We start from the raw sequence: 25,775 nt of genomic DNA on the forward strand, positions 1-25,775 counted from the left end.
TATGTGCAATACTTACTCACCTGCAATATTCAAAGCCTTAACTGTCAAACTGCTTCTACTTGACTTCGATTATTTGCACTGCCTGAACATAGGGCTACCTCATACACATTTTATATTTGTTTATTTAGATTTTATACTTGCAAGTCACTTTTGAGATTTTAACTTATCATGCACTGCAAAGGGAAATGTTCCACAATTTCATTGTAGAACTACTGTATAATGACAATAAAGGGCTATTCTATTCTATAAAAAGTTGTGATTGTAAAAATAATTTATTAGTAATCTATTTATAAATTATAATTGATTCTGCATGCTGTCCTCAAGTATTAAGTTTCTGATGTGAAAATTGAGTGATTTTATTACCTGGAGAAAACATGCAGTAAAGAAAAGAAAAAAAAAGTTATGAAGTCTATGGAGTAATATTATTTTGAAGTAACGCTTCTCTTATTTGAGAATTTTTTGGGCTACTCTACCCACCTCTGGATAAATCACAGGTAAGTGTTCGGAATTTCCTTTACTGCATGAAAAACGGATCAATCTTAAATGGTTTTTGCTGAGCCTCAAGTCATAGTACCGCTCCGATCCGTAGAATGGCACTACTCATTCTCACAAGCAGTCGGACACTCGGTGACCGCAGACGAGCGTCATCACTTGTCGGCCATTTTGTATCAGTGCCATTTAACAAACATGAAGTTAATTCACTGGCACTGCATACTAAAAAATACTTAAACATTTTTATTATCCGGTCTGAATTATAGCCACGTTAATAGTTTGTTTGTTTTTTAAATAATTCAAACCATTTGAAAATTCGTCAAGATCACTTACAACTTACTTAACTTGCAACTTAGGCGAGTTGCAAAAGAGTACGCCTCAGAAGCCTACTGCTTTAAGATGGCCGCCGATTACCTACGTCGCAGACTCCGGCTTTTCACATGTTGTGACATCTATGGGCATCCGGCTGTCTGCTTCCGGAGGTGGAAACGCTAAGCTAAGCTAATAACATAGAAAGGCAAGCGCCCAGAAAAAGACGAGGAGAAAGAAATCCTTTTATATATTGTCGTGCCAAGATGAACGCGCCGCCTGCTTTCGAGTCGTTCTTGTTGTTCGAGGGCGAGAAGAAGATCACCATCACCAAGGACACTAAAGTGCCCAACTCGTGTCTGTTCACGCTCAACAAGGAGGACCACACGCTCGGCAACATCATACAAGCGTAAGGCAAACCGAAGCCCGAAAGCCCAAGCTTTTAGCCGCGGCTTGAGCTACATGTTTTCCCGCAGGCAGCTGCTCAAGGACCCGCAAGTTCTATTCGCCGGCTACAAGGTTCCTCACCCCCTGGAGCACAAAATCGTCATCAGGGTACAGACCACGCCGGACTACAGTCCTCAGGTGGGTTTTCCTCTTTACCCTCGCGTGTCATATTCAGTTTTGGGCACGTTACTTTAAAAAAGTAATTATAGATACTCACGACTTCTTCCAAAAAGTAACTGATTTTAGTAACTGAATTACTCTATAGTAAAAGTAACTAGTTAACAGGGAAAGTAACTATTTCTGTTACTTTAAAAAGAAGTTGTTGTATGTCAAAGAATTTGAAATTTTCTGAGCAGTATTCGAGTCAGTTGAATAGAGAAGAACAGACAGGTAGTTGTGTTATAGAACCTTGTAATATTTATTGCACCTCACCAGCAACAGATTTATCCTACACTTGAAGTGCAACAAAAGCAAACAGATTTGAATTGCTTACCACAGATGTCGACAAAAGCTTTGCCCCGGGACATAAATTACACTTTACATGCACGTTCTTTCCTTTAATTTCGACCAACTTGAAATCGTGCTTATATCTCCACCTCGTAAAGGACAAATTTTCCTCTGAATGCTCTGCCATCATATCCCTCTGCATCTGTTTTGCGTGTGTGTGTTTGCCGCACGCGCTGTTCCGGTTTGTGTGTGAAAACACCGGCTCTGAAGTACGTGCGCTATTAGGCTCGAGCGTTTATGTCACAGAATGGGGGCTCACGTGAGATTTGACAACAACGCAGCCATATTGGAAGCAGGTCTGGCTTGCGGGACATTAAACTTTAACTTGCCAGTTCGATAAAGAGAAACTCGTTACTAAGGCGAAGAACAGATATGTGATCAAACTTAAGGATGTGAACAATGTTGACCCTTACGAGCAAGCCGAAGACAAATGGAGTAAAGATGTCGACGGGCTTCCACAATTACGCGAAATGGACATTCTGTTGTATTTATTGTTTGGTGTATGTTACTAAACTCATCAGCGATTCTGAAATTACAAATCGCTACAAAGCTATGAACAGTTTTTCTGCGGAGGGGTGCAGGACCTGCACATTATGACCGTATCAAACGGCAACTCCATCGTTCTTGCAAATGTAGGCTTTGTGTGTTTACTATTTTCATTGCCATGAACCTGAACGCACCCAAAGTCTTGGATGACAAATAAACAGAGCAGAGTAGGCTCGCTACGGCTGGTAGTTTCTTCAATTTATTCAAAGTAAGTAACGCACCGCTTTTGACCGTCAGTAACGGTAACGGTGTTGTAACGGCAGAAAAAAATAGATTACCACGTTACTGAAAAAATGATGCTGTTATGTAACGGTGTTATTTATAACGGCGTTATTCCCAACACTGGTCATATTTACAACGGACGGTACAGACTTTAGCCATTCTTTTGCTAGCTGCCGTTGATGGTGATAGACGAAACAATTGCTTAATTATATTATAAATAAGCTGTTTTACATTGGCCACACAGTGACGTTGACAAATTACACCTTACAACGCTTAAACTAAGTAAGTAAACGCACCACCTAAAGTTGAAACGCATTTAAAATGACTTAACTCATTGGCTGCCATTGACGGCATTAGTCGTCAAATTAATTTTGACCGGGAGGGGCGAATGAACCTCCAGTTTAAATGAATTGGATTGGCAGGCCATGAGGTCATTCTGGGTCACTTGCCTGTTCATTTTAGGGTACTTATGGCCAGTGTTGTCACAGATTACTTGAAAAGTAATTTAATTACTGATTATGCCTCAAAAAAATTATCTAGTTACTTTACTGATTACTGTATTATTAAAGTATCTACGTTCTTTTAAAAGTAATTTATCGGTTAATTTTTACCAATTTTTCTCCCTTTGCTGCCTCAACATAATGACAACATAAAAATGTAACTGAATTTCCGAGAATTGAATTTAAAGAGGAAGATCAGATTTTGTTTCACATAAGGCTTAATCTTCGAGTCAGTTGGGGTTTAATCAGTCAATGGAGTTGATTTCAACGACTGGGGCTAGCTTACCCACTCAGGAGCCCTGAAACTAACAAATAACTGACGAACTGCATGGAATTTGTTGAAATCAACTCTACAGACTAATTAAACAGCCACTAACTCGAAGATTAAGCTTCATGTAAAAAATTCTTAACTTCGGGTTAGGATTTAGGGGTTAACAGCATATCAATGCCAATGTAAAACAATGCAAATTGACTGCACAATCATCGACACCCAAATGAATTGTGCAATAAACAGTGCAATACACACAAAGATGGGGGCACAACCCGGAAGTACGCCATACACTAATGCGGTCAATTTGGCCACAAAACGTGGCAGCAACTAAGCATTTCACACTCAATCGGACTTACAACACATCCCAAAGATGCTAAACGAACACGTCACCTCACGGCATAAATGTGCAACTCAAACATGCTGTAAACATTGCTTGCCGACTTTGAGCGATGACTACCCGCCGTTGCAACGGCAAAGCTACGAAACGGCCGCGCATGTAGCTGCTTCAACCTATCGCTGGAACCCTCCAGAATGAAGGAAAAATACTCACGTTCATTCATGGACGCACACAGATCAATATTCCCTCGCACATCTCAAGTGGCGGCTGCACTTGGCTCGAATGTGCACCCGTGTTGGTCACGCCCTTTTCAGTCCCAAAACACTTGGCTCGTGTGACTCGAGACCAAAACAGGAAGTGACTATGAGTGGTTACCATGGAAACTAACCTTTGGAAACCTAACATTTTTTATTCAAAATGCTCTTTGTACAGGATTACAATATTCTTCATTCTACATACATTATGAGGCAATAACAAAATAGTAACGCACAGACAGCAAGTAAACTTAAATCAGATTCCTGGTTTGGAAAAATAAACGCGTTAGATTGCTCGTTACTGAAAGAAAGTAATCAGATTACAGTAACGCGTTACGCTACTGACAACTCTGCTTTCGGCTCACTTCCTGTTGATTTTTTCTTACGATACATATTGGATCATTCTGGGGTCACTTCCTGTACATTTTGGATAATTTCCTGTTGATTTTAGGGCGTTCTGGATCACTTCCTGTTGATTTTGTGGCATTTCTAGGGCCATGTCTACACGTAGGGATTCTGCCTTAAAACGTTGGGGGATAAAAAGTCCACACCAGCACGTGTGTAGAAAAAGCTTCCGCAGCAACCCGCTTTCATTCATAACTATGGGCTAAAAATAATTGTCCATAATACCCCCAACCTTCGCATGTGTTCTTCAATATGAAGCACTGCAAGAGTTTGTAAATAAAAGCAAAAAAACACCTAATTCACTCCAAATCAGAGGTTGCGCTAGACTTTTTCGTTGTCTGTCATTTTGACTGACAGGGTCATAAAAATCCGGTCATAATCTATTTTTACCCGCCACTTAAATTTTTAAAATGATAATGACATTGTGGTGACCCTTTGTTTGGCATAATTCACCTTCCGTACTTGTGTGTCCATTTGGCCGAGCGCGTTAGCGGCTACGACACAGTCACGTGACAGAGACACTTAAGAGCCGCGTGCGTTCTGGCTTGAATAGAGAGTTCACAGAGAGCAACAGAGCTACAGCGGCTGGACACAGCAATTCGAGCTAACAAGACTCTTAACATTGCATACCGCTTCAACATATTCAATAGTATTTAGTTTTCATTCATTTTAAATTAATATTCTGTCCGAACAAGCTTAACAGAGAATCCACACCGTGCCATCACACATCAAGCAGATGAATATTTAACTTTTTCTCCGCAGTGACAAAAACAGCTGACTGTGGCCCCAGTAGGTAGGTAGGCTACCATATGTAGCATATGGAACAATGAAATTAACAGTTCACCTGCTGTGACCTGAACGTAGTTTCACACCTTCCTCCTGGTAAGCATGGACTTGAATTGCGTGCCCGCTTGTGCAGTCCCTGTTTTTTCACCTCTTTTATCAACACCGTCGTTTTGGGGCTTTTTGAAGAAACTTCGGACACTCAGTTGCCTTGACATTTTTCAGAGTAAGGCCAACGACGTCATGCATCAAGAGCTACAATAGCTAATTAATATGCTCACTCGCCACCCTGTGGTCTGGGGTGTGAATTGCAACCTGTCAAAATGACGGATGGACTTCAGTTTTTTCCGTCACCGTTTAAAAAAAATCGGTCAACGACGGAAAATATTCGGTTAATGCGACCCCTGCTCCAAATGTAAAAATTTTTCTCACATGTGATGTAGGGACAAAGTTTGTCGCAGTCAGTGACGTTTTTCCTGGGTTAAATCTTTGGTTATCAGTGTCCACATGATGGTGCCACAAATGCAAAATTGGCTCATCTTCACTCTGGGCGCAGTTTTCAAAAACCCTCGTTTAAATGTGCGTGTGGATGATAGGCCAAACCATAGAAAAAGTAATTTTTGTCAGATACCCTGCTAAGTGGAGACATGGCCCAAGTCATTTCCTGTACATTATGGGTCTCATGATAATTTTGGGGATTTCATGTCAATTTGAGGAAGTTTTTTTTTTTATATATATATATAGGCAGTATCAAAAACAGTATTGTTTTTTGCTGTTGTCGAAATGACAGCAGTACTAAGGATGTGTACACATTGATCCTTGGAGCTCTGTTTCAAATATTTTGACTCAGGGCCGATTACAAAAATTGCAGACTTGTCTGTAGTTAGCCAGTAGAGGGCATCCGCGCTTCCGTTGAGCTTTCACGTCTCGTTTAGAGAGCAAGCCGGCGATGGTAGTTTTTTTTTTTCTTTCAAAGATGGTAATGGGAAATGTTTTGCATGAAACAGGAAGCCTTCACCAATGCCATCACCGACCTGATCAGTGAGCTGTCCCTATTGGAGGAACGCTTCAGAGTGGCTATCAAAGACAAACAAGAAGGCATCGAGTGATCAGACCTACCGCAATCATTACGCCCCACCCCCTCCCCCACGTGTAAATAGTCACCTGTGTGTGCAACTTTGTAGCTGCAAAGTCAAATAAAAGTCTTTGTTTTTTGTGTTTTGGAAAACGCGACGGAGAAATCTCAAAATGCCATTCATAATTTGTAATGAAATCTGTATAAAGCCTCTCACTATTGGAGAAGAACTTATACGGTCCTGCTACCGAGGATATTTGCCGATCTCTCATCACACAGAGATAGACCGTCTGAACGAAACTAGCTCAGGCCTCCCGTTGATTGAGCGTGAGTTAAATTTTCCCGTATGTATTTGCTCTATTTTTCTGCCACACATTTCCGGTCTGTGAGAAAAGGCCTACATCATGCTGGTCCATCGTGCAAAAAAGGTTGGGGACCTCAGACTCAAAAGTAAAAGCGTTGTCAAAAATTGACACTTTGGAATCTACCCACTGAAACTTTTCTAAATCCCTAAAAGTGATCAATTCTCCTAGGTGTACTCAAATACTCCAACAAAGTTACATGAATACAGAAATACTAAAGCAAAATCTTTCCAAATCCATTGAAAAACTCCGTAAAAGTCGCATAAATCCTTGAAATTGTTTTGAAATACCCTTTAAAATGTAGGTACTCTAGTACTTTTGAAAACATCTAAAATACTTGGGGAATTTACAGAAATGCACACTGAATGTTAGACCGATACTCTCCAATCTACAGAAATGTATGAGTAATTTAAGTAGTAGATTTTGATCATTTTTAAAAGCATTTTATTGGAGAGTATTTGACTCACTTTCAGAGGGTATTTCAGTAAATTTTGAAGAATACTTGAGTAACTCTTCAGGAGTGCATGAGTAGATTTAGGGGATATATCAGTAACCTTTCCTAAGTGTGCTCAAATACTCCATCAAAGTTGCATGACTACTCTACAAAAAAACTCCTTAGTTAGCAAATCCACGGAAAAACTCCTTGTAAGTCATCTAAATCCTTTGATAGCCCCAAAGAGTTACTGAAGTACTCTTGAAAACTGACCAATAATACTAGGAAATTTACCGAAATTCCTTCTGAAACTTACACAAATACTCTCCAATCTACAGATGTGTTTTTTCATCAATTTTAAGTTTAATTTTCATGAAAGATGTCAGGTTTTTTTCTGAGTATTTAAGTCAATTGAAAAGGCTTTTATGGGGTATTTCTGTTTATTGGAGAGTATTGATCTCTCAGAGAATATTTCAGTAAATTCCCCATTCCATTTTCATGAGTACTTGAGTACCTCTTGAGGAGTATTTTGAGAGCAACAAAAGTTGTCCAAAATTGGACCATAGTGACGACGCCTGCGTGAGATCAGAGTTCCGAGTCCCTCTGCGCCTCCATGGCCTTCTGCATCTTCTCCACCATCCACATGGGCACCGAGAAGGGCTTCATCTCGTCCAGCTTGACGTCCGGGCAGTCCCTGCGTGTACGTGTCGCACGGGTCAGCACGCGCCCAGGCCTCTAGCTACGCCGCCACTCACTTGTAATCGTCGCCGTGCGCCAGATCCTGGACGTCTTCCTCAATCAGCAGGTAGGCCTGATTGAACAGAATTAGTGCCATTAGAGGATTCGTCGCGATGACTGACCAGCCGCTCACCATCTTGCCGCCCGTCGCCCTCATGTGGTGACGCTCTGCTAACCACTGCTTGTCCTTGGTGTCCGCCGCGTACTGATGAAAGCGCGTTTGTTCTGGTTAGATGGTTAGAGCTCAGATCGTCGTCAACGATCACCATTTTATTACCTTGAAGAGGTCAGCGTGTTTGATGTAGATGCGTCCTCTAGTCCCGCCCATCCCAAGTGCCCTGCAATACAAAATAAAACACTTTTATGACGATGATAGATGTGAATTGAAATGAGTTATCCAAGCCTGTCGCGATATGCAATAAGTCAATCGCACGGTGAATAAAAATGGCGGTAATTTTCCCGGCTGCGATTTCTCCCCGCATGCTTTTATACATTTGTTCGTGCGTGTGCTGCATGCGTGTTTATTGCACATGTGACCCCAGTTCCTTTCACACATGTTCATCAGTCATCAACATGCCGTAGAATTAAAGTTCAAACATACAAAATAAGGAAATCGTCTATATTAAACATTGTAAAATGTTAGTGTTGCTACATTGAGGCTAATGGAAAAAATAATGTACTCACTTTAGCCTGCAATAAAACATTGGAAGTCTTTTTCAAAACACAAAATTGCTGTTAAAAGGTGACACTTCAAACATGAAAACTTGCTCGTTTACAGCATTTGCAAATGATGCAGAAAAAAAAATCTCTTCCTGACACGCCATGCATGATGAAAAGAGTAGTGCATTTTTTGTTTTTCAATGGAGTGTAAAGCTTACAGTTAGTGGCTTAGCGTACGTACTTTCGGTGACCATTTCAAATTAAAGCACATCATGTTCAACATTTAAATAAGTTTTCTGGAGGTAATCTCACATACTTCAGATTCTACACTAAGAATAGCTTTAAAATTACACCCATTATGAAAAATCTGATTGGCAATAAATAATTTGGCATCAAATTTGCTAACGTGCACTTGATGACAGTCATTTTGGATCAAATAAACACTTGATGGGCTCTAATTGGCAGAGAACATAAAGGGTATCGAGTTTCTCACCTATTCCATTCTGCACTTAGCTTTCAAATGACCATACATTTTTTTAAAAAATATTTATTTTTAATATCGTTTGTATTTTACAATTTCTTACATTTGAAAGGGTGATTTATTCGGATGTATTGTTACTACATCAGTGGTTGAATTGGTTAAAAAAAATGACAATATCGCATACCGGCAACAATTTAAGCATATATTTTTCTATACATTTTATTTAGGGCTGCAGCTATCGATTATTTTAGTAGTCGATCCATCGATGAACTAGTTAGTTCGAGTAATCGGATGAAGAACACGAAAAATTTAAAATACCTGAGCCTCAAACGATATGAAAAAATAGATAAGGATCTGTCAACAAAAGAACAATCGGCTAAATTACATAGCAAAAGCCCGCTAGCTTAAATGCTGTAAAACGCAAACTTTTTTTTTTTTTTTTAACAACGCTCTTAACAAATGGTTCAGACATATATTCCCACAAAAAACAGCTAAATATACCTATAACGTGGGTTTTCTCCGGGAACTCCGGTTTCCTCCCACATCCCAAAAACATGCTTGGTAGGCTGATTTAACACTAAAAATTGTCCGTAGGTATGAGTGGGTGTGTGAATGGTTGTATGTCTCCTTGTGCCCTGCGATTGGCTGGCAACCAGTTCAGGGTAATGGTAAATGGTGTTATACTTATAAAGCGCTTTTCCACCTTTCAAGGGTACCCTGCCTACTGCCCGTAGTTAGCTGGGATAGGCTCCAGCACCTCCACGACCCTCGTGAGGAAAAGCGGCATGGAAAATGAATGAATGTATATACCTATAACTAAATTATGAATGCATTTAAAAAACATTAGCGCAAACTTGGGCTTATGTTGATCTTAACATGGAGCAGCTGGATTCAGCCATGTGTAATGAGGCAGACTGGGGATCCTTGAGCAAGATACTGAACCCCACGTTGCTCCTGGTGCTGCGTCACCAGTAGATAGATGAGGAGACAGTGTAAAGCGCTTTGAGGGCCTTAAAAGGTGGAAAGGCACTATACAAGTGTAACACCATTTACCATTTAGAGGGCAGTGTATCCACCCAAATCAATACAACTGAATTCAAACACTTTCAAAATAAACCATTATAACGCTACTTTAATTTAAACTTTAAAGCAGCAAAATGTAATTCGAATCCTTTTTTTAATCGAATACTTGAGTTAATCGATTAATCGTTGCAGCACTAATTTTATTTATCAAATACATATGTTTACACTGGAGTTCCACGTCCAATTTCATTGTTCGCAATGTTCTGTTGTTGACAATGACAATAAAGACCTATTCTAACCTCCCACTTCAAATGGATTGGACATCTAGGGCTATTAATGACAGACAATGATTTAATAGCAATAGTTACTTTTAATGTCAAAGCAAGGCATTGACTAAATGACAATGTCACCCCTACCAGCATGGCCGCCTGAGGCCATTTTGGTAGGAGCCATGAAAGGTCTTTCCATGCTTCTGCCATGAATTGAAATGAGTTCGTCACTAGCACTTTTTCCAAAAAAAAAAAAAAAAAAATGGACTCACTTGTTGGCTCTGGAGCCCAGAACGAAGGTGCTGCGTTCATTCAGTCTGGACGGCTCCCACTAGACCGCAAGGCAGCAACATTAAAGGAAGACACAGACACGCTACGGGGCCATAGCTATCACATATTTATGTGGAGCGAGAGAGAGTATGATGCTAAAATAGCACTGTGAGCCAATGGGGACGAGCATCAGTAACTTGTGTCAGTGCCATTGAAACATAACGTAGTCAATGGTGACTAAATCTCAATTCAAGTAGCTATAAAATGCTCAATTTTTAAAACATTATCAAGCAGCTCGGTTTTTCATAAACGTCAGAGATGCGGTAAATTAACTGCACATTATTTTTTTAACATGCAGCCTGAATGAAGTTGATGCAGTGTTGTTATAAAGCAAAGCTGCCAAGATTTCTCCATGTATTTTAGTGGAGGTTGGCTGCAAAAGAGATCACCGGTCATGAACAACTCAGACTTTTCGCATCTGGCTCTCTATAATATGTGATATCTATGGGCGGAACGCTCACTAGCTAGCTAGCTTACCTTGGGCCCTTCTCGCTTGATGGGTTCGCACTTGACCTTTGCGCTGAAAAGACACACAAATGGTACAGTGGGGCAAATAAATATTTAGTCAACCACTAAATTGTGCAAGTTCTCCCACTTAAAAATATTAGAAAGGCCTGTAATTGTCAACATGTGTAAACCTCAACCATGAGAGACAATGTGGAAAAAAAACCCAGAAAATCAGATTGTTTGATTTTTAAAGAATTTATTTGCAAATTATGGTGGAAAATAAGGATTTGGTCAAAAGCAAAAGTTTATCTCAATACTTTGTTATGTACCCTTTGTTGGCAATAACGGAGGCCAAACGTTTTCTGTAACTTCACAAGCTTTCCACACACTGTTGCTGGTATTTTGGCCCATTCCTCCACGCAGATCTCCTCTAGAGCCGTGATGTTTTGGGGCCGTCATTGGGCAACACGGACTTTCAACTCCCTCCACAGATTTTCTATGGGGTTGAGATCTGGAGACTGGCTAGGCCACTCCAGGACCTTGAAATGCTTCTTACGAAGCCACTCCTTTGTTGCCCTGGCTGTGTGTTTGGGATCATTGTCATGCTGAAAGACCCAGCCACGTCTAATCTTCAATGCCCTTGCTGATAGAAGGAGATTTTCACTCAAAATCTCTCGATACATGGCCCCATTCATTCTTTCCTTTACACTGATCAGTCGTCCTGGTCCCTTGACAGAAAAACAGCCCCAAAGCTTGATGTTTCCACCCCCATGCTTCACAGTGGGTATGGTGTTCTTCGGATGCAATTCAGTATTCTTTCTCCTCCAAACACGAGAACCTGTGTTTCTACCAAAAAGTTTTATTTTGGTTTTATCGGACCATAACACATTCTCCCAGTCCTCTTCTGGATAATCCAAATGCTCTCTATCGAACTGCCGACGGGTCTGGACGTGTACTTTCTTCAGCAGGGGGATACGTCTGGCAGTGCAGGATTTGAGTCCCTGGCGTCACATTGTGTTACTAATAGTAGCCTTTGTTACTGTGGTCCCAGCTCTCTGTACGTCATTCACTAGGTCCCCCGTGTGGTTCTGAGATTTTTGCTCACCGTTCTTGTTATCATTTTGACGCACGGGGTGAGATCTTGCATGGAGCCCCAGATCGAGGGAGATTATCAGTGGTATTGTATGTCTTCCATTTTCTTATAATTGCTCCCACAGTTGATTTCTTTACACCAAGTGTTTTACCTATTGCAGATTCAGTCTTCCCAGCCTGGTGCAGGTCTACAATTTTGTCTCTGGTGTCCTTCGACAGCTCTTTGGTCTTGGCCATAGTGGAGTTTGGAGTGTGACTGACTGACTTCTGGACAGGTGTCTTTTATACCGATAATGAGTTAAAACAGGTGCCATTAATACAGGTAACGAGTGGGGCCTCGTAGACCTCGTTAGAAGAAGTTAGACCTCTTTGACAGCCAGAAATCTTGCTTGTTTGTAAGTGACCAAATACTTATTTTCCACTCTAATTTGGAAATAAATTATTTAAAAATCAAACAATCTGATTTTCAGTTTTTTTCCCCCACATTCTGTCTCTCATGGTTGAGGTTTACCCATGTTGACAATTACAGGCCACTCTAATCTTTTCAAGTAGGAGAACTTGCACAATTGCTGGCTGACTAAATACATATTTGCCCCACTGTATCTGAGCACTGTGACGCCATATCAAGTGCAGTCATACTCACTGAGCGGAGAAGTTAAAAGGTCGGTCGGCTGCAGATGCCGCGCCGCTCACACGGTTCTTCTTCCTCTGAACACCGCAATGACACAAAACGAGAGTTACTTCTGTAACTAAGGTTCTATGAATTCCGGATGACCGCCAGAGGGCGGTGCTTAGCACCTGGATATCTACGTGTGCGCAGCACAAAGGTCGAGAATAAAATACCAACAAAGTCACGCCATTGGACGTGACCTGGGTGACGTCAGAGGTCGATAAGAGCCCCGCTCACCCAGCACTAGTTCCTTTTCGGAATGTACTCGCAGGGAGTCTGAGTGACAGGCAGCTCTGGCGGTCATCCGGAATTCATAGAACCTTAGTTACAGAAGTAACTCTCGTTCTATTTCATTCCTTCTGACCGCCAGAGGGCGGTGCTTAGCACCTGGATGACTTTATACCAACAATGTCACGAAGACACCACACATACCGAGGATCAGTCACGGTGAGAGGAAGCCGACAGCACTACTGAAGCTACCGGGTGAGGAGCTGCCACATTCACTCTGTAGAAGCGGGCAAACGTACAAGACGATGCCCACGTTGCTGCGGAACAGATGTCATTCAGAGGAACACCTCTCAGTGCCGCCCAGGAAGTTGCCATCTTCCTTGTGGAATGGCACGTGACTTTAGGAGGCTGAAGACCTTTGGATTCATAGGCCTGAAGAATAGCTTCGACAACCCAATGTGACAAGCGTTGCTTCGAGACTGTGCAGCCTTTATTTTTGTCACCAAAACATACAAAAAGAGCATCTGTTTTACGAGTGCTTGCAGTCACGCTAATATAGTGCTTCAGCATACGAACAGGACATAGCAAACTTTGCAAATGTCCGTCAGGTTCACTCACATCGTTAAACACAGCCAGGGTAACTGGCTGGTTAATGTGAAAGGCTGAAAGTCTCTTCGGTAGAAAACTCGGATTGGGCCATAATGTAACCCCAGAACAGTCAGGATTCCACTTTAAACAGTTCGGAGAAATCGATAAAGCATGTAATTCACTCACTCGCTTCGCTGAAGTAATTGCGAGGAGGAACGCAGTTTTTATTGTGACCCACTTAAGGTCAGCCCCATCCAAAGGCTCAAAAGGGGTTGAACACAAACCCTCCAGGACTAACGGAAGGTCCCACGTGGGGACGCGTGGTAATCTTGGAGGCCGTCGACGAAGGGCACCCTTCAAAAACCGACACACCAGGGAATGAGAGCCCACTGATCGGCCATCCACCAAAACATGGTGGGTGGCTATCGCAGCCACGTACACTTTTAAGGTTGATACAGAAAGTCCCTTATCAAGAAGTTCTTGTAAATAGCTAAGTAATATTGGCACAGAGCAGCGCACAGGATCCACATCGTGATCCTTACACCATTTATTGAACAGTCTCCGCCTGTTACTGTAAAGCGCCCTCGTGGACGTAGCACGAGCATCAAGTACAGTTTGTACAACCGCCTCTGTACAGGACTCTAACAGAGAGTCCGGCCCTTCAGAGGCCACAGGTACAGGTGAAGACGCTCCGGGTGGGGGTGCCAGATGCTCCCCTCCAACTGGGACAACAGGTCCATTCTCTGGGGCAGAGGCCAAGGATCCCCATTGAGATGTTTGAGAATCAACGGAAACCACATTCTTCCTGGCCAGAACGGAGCGACCAACAACACCCTGTGATTGCTCTGGCTGATTCTGTGCAGAGTCACCATAAAGAGAGGAAGAGGCGGAAACGCATACAGGAGAGAGTCTGGCCATGAGTGTGCTAGGGCATCCTGACCTAGTGGACTGTTCGGTTCCGCAAGGGAAAACCACAGTTGACAATGAGTGGTTGCTTCTGAAGCGAAGAGGTCCACCTCTGCAACACCGAACCTCCCCCATATCTCCTGAACCACAGCAGGGTTCAACCTCCACTCCCCAGGCGGTGGTTTCTGCCTGGAGAGTAAGTCTGCTGCACAGTTCCGCACCCCCGGAAGATGGACTGCCCTGAGACTCAGAAGGTGTGGAAAAGCCCACAGGAGAAGTTTTTGAGCCTCCACCAGTGAGAGAGGAGATCTGGTCCCCCCTTGGTGGTTTATATGGTAGACAGTGGACGTATTGTCCGACCGAACCAGAACATGCTTTCCACTCAGCGCAGGGAGAAAATGCTTGAGACCAAGTCGAACAGCACGAAGCTCCAATACATTTATGTGACAAAGTCTCTCCAGTGGGGACCAAACACCCCTGATCGTCCTGTGGTTCCACACTGCTCCCCAGCCTGAAAGCGACGCATCCGTTACAACCACTTCTCGGCGTGAGGGAAGAGAACCTAACGTGACCCCTTTGCATATGAACTGCCTGTCCATCCAGGGCCTTAGAAGTCGATGACAACGCCCTGAGAGAGTCACAAGTCTGCGTTGATGTCGGGTGGGATCCAATCCCAAACCGTTCATCCAAATCTGTAACGGGCGCAAAAACAAAAGCCCCAATGGCACCACAACTGATAGTGCAGTCAGTTTCCCCAACAACTGGAGGACGGTCCCGTATGACAGACTCGCACTGTGTCTGACACGCGTGACCGTTCGGAGAACGTCGTCCACCCTTTGTGGCGACGGAGAGGCGGTCATAGTTAAGGAGCTTAAGCTCATGCCGATGAAAATCACATGTTGGCTGGGAATCAAATGACTTTTTGAAAGGTTTACCTTGAGACCTAGTTGCTTCACATGGTCCAACAGCAGCGTGGTGTGGCTGAGAGCTTGTTCCCGAGTCTGTGAACACACAAGCCAATCGTCCAAGTAAGGAAGAATTCTGAGGCCGCGGCTCTGCAGGGGGGCCAGCGCCGCAGCCATGCATCTTGTAAATGTCCGGGGAGCAAGAGAGAGGCCGAATGGCAGCACTCTGTATTGGTATGCTTTTCCTTCGAAGGCAAAGCGAAGGAAAGGCCTGTGGTGTGGTACCACTGGCACGTGAAAATAGGCGTCCTTTAAATCCACACTTGTAAACCAGTCTCCTTGAGTGATTGATTGGAGAACGTCCGTCGTGCGAAGCATGTGAAATTTTAGACGCTTGAGGTAACAATTTAGTGATCTCAGGTCGAGGATAGGGCGAAATCCGCCGTCCTTCTTCGGAACAAGAAAATAAATTGAATAAAACCCTTTCAACAGGTTTGAACTGGGAACCAACTCTATAGCATCCTTCTGTAAGAGTTCTACGATCTCTTTTCTGAGGGCCATACGTTTCCCTGGATCTGACACAACTGTTGTCTTCACCCCATTGAACTTTGGGGGACGACGCTTGAACTGAATAGTGTAACCTCTGAACAGAGTTGAAATGACCCATGGGTCTGGAACAAGGGCGACCCAGCGTCTGAGATGGAGTTCGGTAAAATGGCTGAGGCCCTGGCAATGGTAGTCAAACTCTACCGTTCCTGCCCCTACTAGCGGTAGAGTGCTTGGAGGGGCGAGTGTGTTGAAGTCTGTGAAATCGGTCGGCTCTTGGAGGTCTTCCTGTCGGCTCCCGAAAAACAGGCCGCAGAGAGGAATGTCCATCCGCAGAAACTGGACGTGCAGTTCTCGGCGCAGGTGGAGCCCTGGTAGCAGAGTGATAGGTAGGAGCACGTCTGTGGGGGGGCCTGGAAGCTCGTTGCAGGTCAACAAACTGTTGCCGGGACCTGTTGGCTTCCACAGCTCTCTCAAGGGTTTGTTGGGCTGCTGGGCCAAACACTTGACCCGGAACAACAGGTAGAGTGCGAAGCGCACCCCTACACGACTCAGTCAGAGGAGACTGTGCCAACCATACTTGGCGTCTGGTCACAGTAAGTGTCGACATGAGTCTGCCAAGTTCTCTGGACATATATGCAAATGTCTGGAGGGAAGCATCGCTCAGGTTCTGTAAACTTTCATTGACACCTGCAACCCTCAATGACTGTGAAAGGGCCAGGGCAAGGTGGGAAAACGTATTACCCAAAAGGCCAATCCGAGCCGCAACATCATAGGCCTTGGTAAGGAGATCATCAGTCACCCGGCACTGTGGGCGCGGGCATCGTGCCTCTGCGCGGGCAGCATCTGCTGGGTCCACTATCAGGCTCGCGACAATGCTGTCCACCGACGGCATCTTGTTTAACCCATATTGAGCACCATCATGCATAGAGCTGAGTGCCCTACAGTCTTGGGACAAGTGGGTGGACGACTTAGGATCCGTCCAGCAAAGCTGAAGCTCATTGATATAGGGTTGTGATGCTGGCACACAGAATTGTGGTTTTTGAGCGGTCTTAAAGAAGGCATTAGAAACCGAATTCTCAGCTGGTAATGTCTCAATACCCAGTTGTGAAAGGGCTAATTGGACAGTTTGCTTTATGAAAGACAAACCAGGACTAGAGTCTGGGGGTAGGGACTCGGAAGTGTCAGAGTCCGCTACCGAGGGGCATGGAGAAGGCCCGATGTCAAGGTCACCACCATAGGTAACATCTCCGGTCCTAAACAGCGAGTCACTTGCTGCTATGGACACAACGTCCTCTTCCAGGTGGCCAACTACACTGCAGTGCTCCTGCTCAGGCACGCTATCAATGACACCTGTGTTTGCACACATATCCCCCCCTGGCTGTAAATTCAGGAGTAATGATTTAATCTGAGCGAACTCAGAGGCCAAAGTGTCAACCTTAGCAGATAGCATGTGGTCGGTATCACAAGCCTTCTTTGATGAGGTGGCCCCAACATGCTGCTTCTTATGGCGCTTGGTCGTCTTTTTTGGGCTCGACGCCAACGCGCCGCGAGAAATTTCATTTTCCACCAAAGCCAGTCTAGCGGACCTTTCCGACAACGGGATGCAGACACAATTAAGACACGCTTCCTCGGTGAGCGCCTTTCTTAAATGCCCAACACCTAAACACGACGGGCATAAAGTGTGTCCGTCTTCTGGGCTCAGGTGGGCTAAACAGCGAGCACACGCGTTCACGAGCGGTCCCGACATGCCTACACACAGTGCGAGCCCTACTCACGAACTCCGGAGTGAGTCAGCAAAGTACGAGGCTCCCCGAGCGAATAACACTCGAGGACCAGTCCACAGTATTGAGGCTCGAAGCAAACAAGCCACTCGGTTACAGCTGGAGGAGGCGCGGAGCGAAAATACACTCACACACTCCCGTTGTAGAAATGCAAAGAGTGAGCAAAAACACTCCCGTTGTATAAATGCAAAGAGCGAGGAAACACTCACTGCACACCAAACAAAAATGGCGCGGAGCGGGAAACACTCACAGCCTAATCAATAACCCGGTTCGGAAGAAACCGCCGCGGCGACACATCAGCCAGTGCGGGCCCGCATGATTGGTGGAAATAGCCGCGGTGCTACATTAGCGTATCAGAGCGAAATATACTCACAACAATACAATCAATAGAGTCCGGAGCGGAAAACACTCACAGAAAATATGCAACTGAAGATAATCCAGAACGTGAAGAAATCGATAGTCCAGCCGCAGCTCGCAGCCTCTGGAGGACGTAATCCACGTAGCTCCAACCAAGCCGGTTTCGAGGCTTCCGGCGAGCGCGGTAATACGACCTTCGCCGATGCGAGAATGTAGAAAAGGAACTAGTGCTGGGTGAGCGGGGCTCTTATCGACCTCTGACGTCACCCAGGTCACGTCCAATGGCGTGACTTTGTTGGTATTTTATTCTCGACCTTTGTGCTGCGCACACGTAGATATCCAGGTGCTAAGCACCGCCCTCTGGCGGTCAGAAGGAATGAAATAGAATCCCGCATCAGTCCGGTGGCTGAGGACTAAACAACGCCTCTGTCGACGTACCTTTTTGGGGACCGGACTTGCCCTTTCTTCGGAACCTCGACAACGCTGACAACGATCAGAAAGCAGAAAAAGCTTTTTAAAAATCACAACATTGGCCGACTAAGGTGGCGTGGGAGTCTGTCGCTACCTTGACAACGGCCTCTGAGCTGGACTTTTTCTCTTCGCTGTCGGGAAACAACATTTTGGCCTGCAGCGGTCAGCATGAGTTCCACGCAGGCGTAAAAAAAAGGAAACAACGGCAAAACAAATCCTCACACATGTGCACACGAGAGCTGGGATTATTTTCATCGTTGACTGATCACGGATTAATTTTGCCATTAGTGGACTTATCAGTTAAATAGTCAAATTAGTGTTGCGATAGTTCAATAAAATGACGTCACTGGAATCAGGGAGTACTAAGAAATAAAGTGCCGATACTGAACAATATTGCTTTTCCACATAGTTTCCAACTGCTACCCAAGATGCCGCCATAAAATAGGGGCGCGTGACAAAGACGTCCAATTATCTTTCTGCTGTGAATGTAAATGTTTATCGCTAGTAGACGTCCAAACCATTTTGAGCGGGAGGACAGCAGTGGATGAATGTCGCTTTAAATGGATTGGGCCACGACGCACTGTCAGTGACAGCCACAGATGCTTTGATGTCTATCAAATAAATTGAAATATCGAAAAATAAGCTATTCATGACCAGAGGTGGGTAGCAACACGTTACATTTACTTGAGTAGCTGAGAATAATGTACTTCTTAGAGTAGTTTTACCACCCAATACTTTTTACTTCCACTCTAGTAGATTTGTGAAGAAGAAACACTACTCTTACTTTGGGCTACACGAGAATCGTTACATTTTTCCTCTTTATTTTTGCCAGAGATGCTGATGGTAGCGCTACCAGTTTCACCAATGGGATGTTGCAACAATAAACATGTGACTCCATTATACCATTCAGAGGTAACAATGTTTTTCTCCACTAGAGGGCACTCATGCTCTTTGGACGGGTAATGGGTCATAGTGTTCTAGTGTAAATTTTTGTGTCATCTTTTTGGTGTAATACGGTCATGCAATAGGCTCAGCAACTCAGCAGGGATTTTCAATCATCGGGCTGGGGACTGATACCAGTCCGTGGCACATTTGCTACCAGGCTGCAGACAAAAAATGAATAATTTGTTAACGACTGCAATCTGGCCTGTGCCTCTTGGCTAATCCGAGATTTGCATACATCCCCTTCTTGTGGTTGGCCGCCATTACAGGGTGTTTGCACACCAATAGCAGCCCAGAGTCAGTCAATGTAAACAGTAACATTAGCTGCTGTTGGTTTGTGCTGCGGGACAGCTTTTTTACGATGAAAAGGCCACCTGCTGAGCCAGAAAAGTCTATTCTGCATAATATGTGGCTAAAAGCTAGCAAACGAGACTACGAAAGCGAATGCTCTGCAAGCATCATACCTCGTGGCGAACCATATTGCTAAAGCCAAGACACCTTTCACGCATTATGCCTGCAACCAAGGATATTTTCCGTCAAGTTTTAGGAGAGGCCGCTGTTGAAAAAGGTTGATTCAGCGTATGGTGAGTTACGTTTTCCCTGCACTTAATGTTTTGATTTTAGCCCCGTCGTGCTGTTTAATGTCAACTGTCATTTTCTGCCACACATTGCTGGTCCATGAAAAAAAGCCCATATCACACTGGTCCGTGGTGCAAAAAAAGGTTGGGGACCACTGGGCTTTAATACAGTATAATAACAACAGTTCGTATAGATTAGGGGTGTTAAACCAATTCCACAAAGGGCCAAGAGGGTCCTGGAAGTTGTACTGAGAAAAAATATAATATACCATTATTAAAAATAATAATAATCAGAAAGCAGTAAGCAGTTACTCACAATGTTACTCATTACTTGACTATTCTTTTCAACAAGTACTTTTTCACTTGTACTTGAGAGAATTTCTGGATGACTACTTTTACTTGAGTAATATTCTTTATAAGTAACTACTCTTACTTGAGTGAAATTTTTGGCTACTCTACCCACCTCAGTTCATGACTTCATTTTAATGGCAATGCAATGACTTTCATGAGAATGTGGCCCCGACCAACATGGCCGCCTGACACCCACAGGCCATGCTGGTAGGGGTGAGGAAAGGTTTTTTCATGCTTCTGTTGCTCATTAAAATGAGTTTATCTCGAGTAGACGTCTAATCCGTTTGAAGCTGGGCGGTGGCAGTAAATCAACATTTGTTTATCCATTTCAAATGGATTGGACGCCAAGCGCCGTCAATGGCACACAATGAGTGAATATCATGCTCTGACATTGGTCAAATAATATTCGGTTGAGAAATAAGATGCCTCACATGTTCCAGAATATTCCTGCACGCTTCCTTAATGAGCTGGTCAGTGTGCACGTCCTCTCCCACGTTCTCCTTCACGTTCTGCGCCGCCTTCTCGAAAAACTAAAAACAAACGTGTCACAAACGCAGGCAGGCGTGGGCAGACGCCAATGCACAAGCGACATACCTTGTGGTATTTGCTGAACACGTCCATTATCTCATCATTGAAGCTGGGCTGCAAAACGGCTCTCAGCAGGTCCATGGACACACGGGGGTCGGTGTAACTACACACACACACACACACGCACACACACAATTAGGGGTGTGACAATCAGTGTTGTCAGTAACACGTTACTAAGTAACGCGTTACTAGTAATCTGATTACTTTCTTTCAGTAACGAGCAATCTAACGCATTCATTTTTTCAAGCCAGTAATCTGATTAAAGTTAGTAACGCACAGGCACTGAGGAAACTATTTTGTTGTTGCCTCATACTGTATTTAGAATGAAGAATACTGTAGTCATGTACAAAGAGCATTTGAATAGAAAATACTGCTCTTGAGTTCGGGAGTGACATCACGTCTCATGTTTTCTCATTGGAAAAAAAAACGGGTCACGTGTATTACCATGCCGTGTGCGCGCCGTCTGCCACAGCGGTCAACAACGTTGCCTGGCTACCTATCAGGATGCTAACAGTAAAGGAGCCAGAGAGATACAACAAACGGCTGCATTTGCTCACTGGAGATACAGCCATTACTTCACATATCCGTCCAGTAAAGACGACACAAATATCTCCGTGCATTGCAAACTCTGCGCTGGCTCAGAAAGACTGTCGACCGCTAAAAACTCGACATCCAATTCAACAAGGAAACACTTGGAATTACAGCACGACGCGAAAAAACTCGAAACAAAGCCGACAGGTAACGAGACAGCCAGCACTTCTACAGTTTGTAACTATCTTTTATAATATGTGTAATTACTGTATGTACATTTTTGCAAAACACACCTCATTAAAACTAGTCACTTTTAAATGTAAATCTATTGGAAATAAGTGAAATTATCTGCCAGCGCTTGAAGTGTATTTCTCTCAGATTTCTTGGAAGAAAAATAGCTAGCTGAAAATAATCTTAACAGCCTTATTTTAAGCAATACATTGTTATACTTAATCTTAAAAAAAAAAAAAAAAAACTTGGAAGAAGACTTTGATTTTGAATAATATTTGTGGCTACAGAATATTATTGTTATTTCATTACAACAGGAATGTGCATATTTAAATTGATACATGTTAATAAGTGCCAATAAGTTTTGATTATCTACTGTGACTGTAATTGAGCAGACAAATAAGTTAAATTAATTTGAAAAGTGATTGCTAATGTTATATGCTTTGTTGCACACTGTGAAAATGATTAACTCAAAAGAGCGAGATGTCATGTACCCATTCTGCAGCGCTTTGTTTACATTTACGGCACTCACGACATTTGCTTTACAGCAGCTAAACTGATACACGGCAGTACTATTTGGATGGAGTTGGAGCTCACATCTCCGTGCGTGTTGTTTTGTGCCTGAGTTTTGTTAAGCCGAAAATAAAGGCAGCGTTACAAAGTCATTTTACACACTGAATGCATTATTGACTGGCTGACTTCGTTTTCTCCATGTTTAAATTATCATCTAACCACTGTGCCGTCATGATAAGCTTATTGGACATCACTTTTTCAAATCTCTGTGGTGAAAATGTGATTGGCATGTTTTTCATGAAGAATGGTGGTCGTATAAACTGCATTATTTTTTTATCCAGGGCTTTGGCTCTTGGGTCATTTCGGTAAAAAAAAAATAGTGTCTCGGTGGCTACGTTCGTACCGGATAATCCGTCCGCACCGGCCGGTTTGCCGCGGCGTATTCAGGGCCTGGCTCTGCTCGCACGCCGTGGGGGAACGCTCGAGAAACCGGGGTGTTCGCCGGAGGTCCTGAAGCCGGGGAACCGGGCTCTGCCCACCCCGCCGGCGGCCTGCCGGACCGGACAGAGCAGCGGGCTCCGTCGGAAGACGGCTACTTGCAGACTATCGGTCTCCAGTCGTGCCAGTGTTTAGCCTTAGATGCGAGTTTACCACCCGTCTTGGGCTGCTTTCCCAAACAACCCGACTCTGTATCGTCACAAGCCCCGTAGTTTAACTTAGTTTGTGTTTACAATACCGTTAGCATTCCCGCTAGCAGCAGCCTCGTATTCGTTCCAAAAATCTTTGTTATGCAGTTTTAAATGGATGCTGGGTTAGTGGTTTTAAATGAGGACACTTTCTTTCGGCCTCGTGCAACTTCTGCAGTACATGTTTCGCAGATGGCGAGAGCGTCGTTTTTTTAGTAACTGCCGCCATAATATTCAACTATTTCTTGTCGTGTAACTCCGCCTCCTCAACCCCTCCTCCCTCAGGGGCTTCAGAGAGGGGACGGGTTGAGGAGGCGGCGTGCTGAATTCTTCGGTTGTGAACATTTGGAGGCTAAATCAAGTATATAATTATCGGATTGCATTATCGGTTGAATTTTTTTATTATCTGGATTATCTGTGTGACGTCATAATTGCTATTATCGGCCGATAATTATCGGCGACCGATATTATCGTGTATCTTTAGTTATCATGAAGGTTCATTATGTTTGTAGACAACTTACCGGTAGTCATTTTGATAATATCCTAATATAGCTCAAATACATACGTACAGCCATATGCGGAGTTTGGGGGGGGGGGGGTCAGGCTCCTCCTGGTGGCCAAAAAGTGTCATTGCATGTAATTGACTTTCCTATATGTGATTTTAAAATGAAGAGTTCTCTGGTAAAATATTGTCCATAAAAGTTGTAAAGTACAAAAGCAGGGGGTGCTCAAGTCCAGTCCTCGAGAGTCCCTATCCAGCTTGTTTTGCATTTCTCGCTCCTCCAACACACCTGACTCAAATAATCAGGATCATTGTCAGGCTCCTACAGAGCTTGCTGATGAGCCTATCATTTGATTCAGGTGTGTTCAAGGAGGGAGACATGGAAAACAAGCTGGATAGGGGCTCTCGAGGACCAGACTTGGGCACCCCTGCACTAAAGCAACCAAGGATTGAAAATGAGGACCATGAAACGCCAGAGACCACCGTCAAAATGGTGAGCGGAGTTTCAATTTGCCCCACCAAGACACGAATTGTACAATAAAGCCACCACCAGTGTCTTGCCAATGTAGTTACACCCGTCAAAAATTGTATCCCCTGGCTGCGTAAGGGCACACACACATATTACTTATGAGTTATGTCGGCTTAAACAATTAATTGAAGCCAGAAAAGAACCACAGTTATATATTTTGGACATCGACATTTATTAAACTGGAGAAACTCCAAACAGGACTTGAATTACAGTAATAACAGTTATAGGTCATTCTATGAGTAAAACAGTAAAACATTGCCTTTATTATGTTTAGTACGTATGTTACATTATATGACAGAAAAACATTTTTTTTCTTGATGGATGGGCCATGTTTTAAAACCTCGTAGACAACTACACCAAAAACACAGAAATCAAGCAAATCAGTGCAGCGCAGTGGCTCTGGCCAGGGGATACAGTTTCTGACGGGGGTAACTACATTGGCACGACACCGGCGGGCGTTCCATATTCAGGGGATGACGATCTTGGCGAAAAGTATAGCTGTCCTAAGCAGCCTGATTTAGAATTCAGAATAATATGGTTTAGAATAATATAAGGCTTTTAATTTTTTGCGGCTCCAGACATATTTGTTTTTCCTCTTTTCTGTCTTTTCCAACATTTTGGGTTGCCGAACCTGCTCTAAACGATTATCTCGACTATCAAAATAGTTTTCAATGAAACTGGTCATTCGTGAGTTACTAGTACAAAGGGAGAATTTAATCAAATCAACTTCATAGGCTACGGGAGACGTTCACGAGAGTCAGTCAAGGTGACGAGAACTAAGAGGAAGTGAAGGCAAAACAGCGGAAGTGGTGGAAATCGGGCCATTCGGTTTTCAAATTAGTTATTTGATTGACTGACAGACGTGATGTTGGCGGTACCTACCTAACAGTCACGTGTGAGCGTCGTCCTCTCCTGTGAACGTGTCTGTGTTTGATCATCAAATTCCACGGATTCTAAGAAAAATAAAGCGTATTAATTTCTTTCGTGGCCATTTCTCGAGTGCGTGCCTATTTATGTGTCCTTCTTACATGCTGCTGGACTCCGTCCGGTCGCGGCCGCGTCAAAGTACTTTGTTTATCTTCCATCGCACAGGTAAGGCTAGGGTAAGCTAACTAGGCTGTCAACAGATAAAGAGGAGGAAGGAATTTTACTGCAGACGAGTAGAAGCAGCGGTCGTTTCAAGTCCAAAACGAGCAGGACGTTAATGAAAAGATGGCAAAATAGAAAGTCGGGTCGTTTAAACAAAGCACGTCCAAAGTACTTCAGTGTCTTTCGACGATGGAGCTGCGCCTAAGCATTGCGCATGCGCTTTTCCTACTTTCACTATGACTCGCAGGTCGCCATATTGATTGGTCACGTGATTTCAAATAGAAGCGCAATTTTCTCATTTTCAATTTTTCATCTGATTTCTGTTCTACTTTAAAATACAATCTCGAAATCCGGCACTTCCACATCATTGCATTATTTTTATTCACAATTTGTATGACCTACCAACTTTTGTCAATAAATGTGTCACTAAAATGTTAATACTTTAATATTTTTTTTATTTGAATATTTTTTCTATTAAATATTAGACATATTTCAATTATTTTCAATTCATTTATTATACATATGCATGTGGAAATAAATATTAAAAATAAAAAAATGTCAAAATGTTTAAAATAAAAAAAGTTGAAATATGAACTCTTTAATGACATTTATTCCACTTGGAAAGCCTGAACATTTTGCAGAAAGTGTAAAAATATATATTGACTGAAATTTACAACTAACAATTGAAAAAGCCTAAGTTAAAAAAAAAAAAAAAAAGGATTTAAAAACTATAAAATTTCCAATAGAAAACCTAAAATATCTTTTGAAAATATAAAAAGGAGAAATTCCTCGATTTGAAA

The 25,775-nt window shown here is 43.3% G+C and overlaps 2 protein-coding genes across 2 annotated transcripts; one reads left to right on the forward strand and one right to left on the reverse strand.

The window, feature by feature from the left end:
- The first annotated feature begins 934 nt into the window (after positions 1 to 934).
- Positions 935 to 6,322, forward strand: polr2j (RNA polymerase II subunit J). Its single transcript, XM_057846015.1, has 3 exons — positions 935 to 1,210; positions 1,278 to 1,386; positions 6,081 to 6,322. The coding sequence occupies exons 1-3, from the start codon at positions 1,068 to 1,070 to the stop codon at positions 6,180 to 6,182; spliced, it is 354 nt and encodes a 117-aa protein (XP_057701998.1). The 5' UTR covers positions 935 to 1,067; the 3' UTR covers positions 6,183 to 6,322.
- Positions 1,783 to 25,193, reverse strand: LOC130921759 (deoxynucleotidyltransferase terminal-interacting protein 1). Its single transcript, XM_057846014.1, has 13 exons — positions 24,915 to 25,193; positions 24,769 to 24,839; positions 20,904 to 21,000; positions 20,741 to 20,839; positions 18,533 to 18,592; positions 18,406 to 18,450; positions 12,627 to 12,691; positions 10,922 to 10,964; positions 10,387 to 10,445; positions 7,959 to 8,019; positions 7,815 to 7,886; positions 7,699 to 7,754; positions 1,783 to 7,637 (listed from the first exon to the last, which is right to left on the reverse strand). The coding sequence occupies exons 1-13, from the start codon at positions 24,969 to 24,971 to the stop codon at positions 7,529 to 7,531; spliced, it is 894 nt and encodes a 297-aa protein (XP_057701997.1). The 5' UTR covers positions 24,972 to 25,193; the 3' UTR covers positions 1,783 to 7,528.
- Between the last annotated feature and the right edge of the window lie 582 nt (positions 25,194 to 25,775).

This window comes from Corythoichthys intestinalis, chromosome 9 (assembly GCF_030265065.1).
Source record: "Corythoichthys intestinalis isolate RoL2023-P3 chromosome 9, ASM3026506v1, whole genome shotgun sequence".
NCBI lineage: Eukaryota > Metazoa > Chordata > Actinopteri > Syngnathiformes > Syngnathidae > Corythoichthys > Corythoichthys intestinalis.

Coding starts and splice junctions, on each gene's coding strand:
- polr2j (XM_057846015.1), top strand. CDS start 1,068: ATGAACGCGCCGCCTGCTTTCGAGTCGTTCTTGTTGTTCGAGGGCGAG. Junction 1,211..1,277: donor CTCGGCAACATCATACAAGC/GTAAGGCAAACC, acceptor GTTTTCCCGCAG/GCAGCTGCTCAAGGACCCGC. Junction 1,387..6,080: donor CGCCGGACTACAGTCCTCAG/GTGGGTTTTCCT, acceptor TGCATGAAACAG/GAAGCCTTCACCAATGCCAT.
- LOC130921759 (XM_057846014.1), bottom strand. CDS start 24,971: ATGGAAGATAAACAAAGTACTTTGACGCGGCCGCGACCGGACGGAGTC. Junction 20,840..20,903: donor TGTTCAGCAAATACCACAAG/GTATGTCGCTTG, acceptor GTTTGTTTTTAG/TTTTTCGAGAAGGCGGCGCA. Junction 7,638..7,698: donor GCGCACGGCGACGATTACAA/GTGAGTGGCGGC, acceptor ACGTACACGCAG/GGACTGCCCGGACGTCAAGC.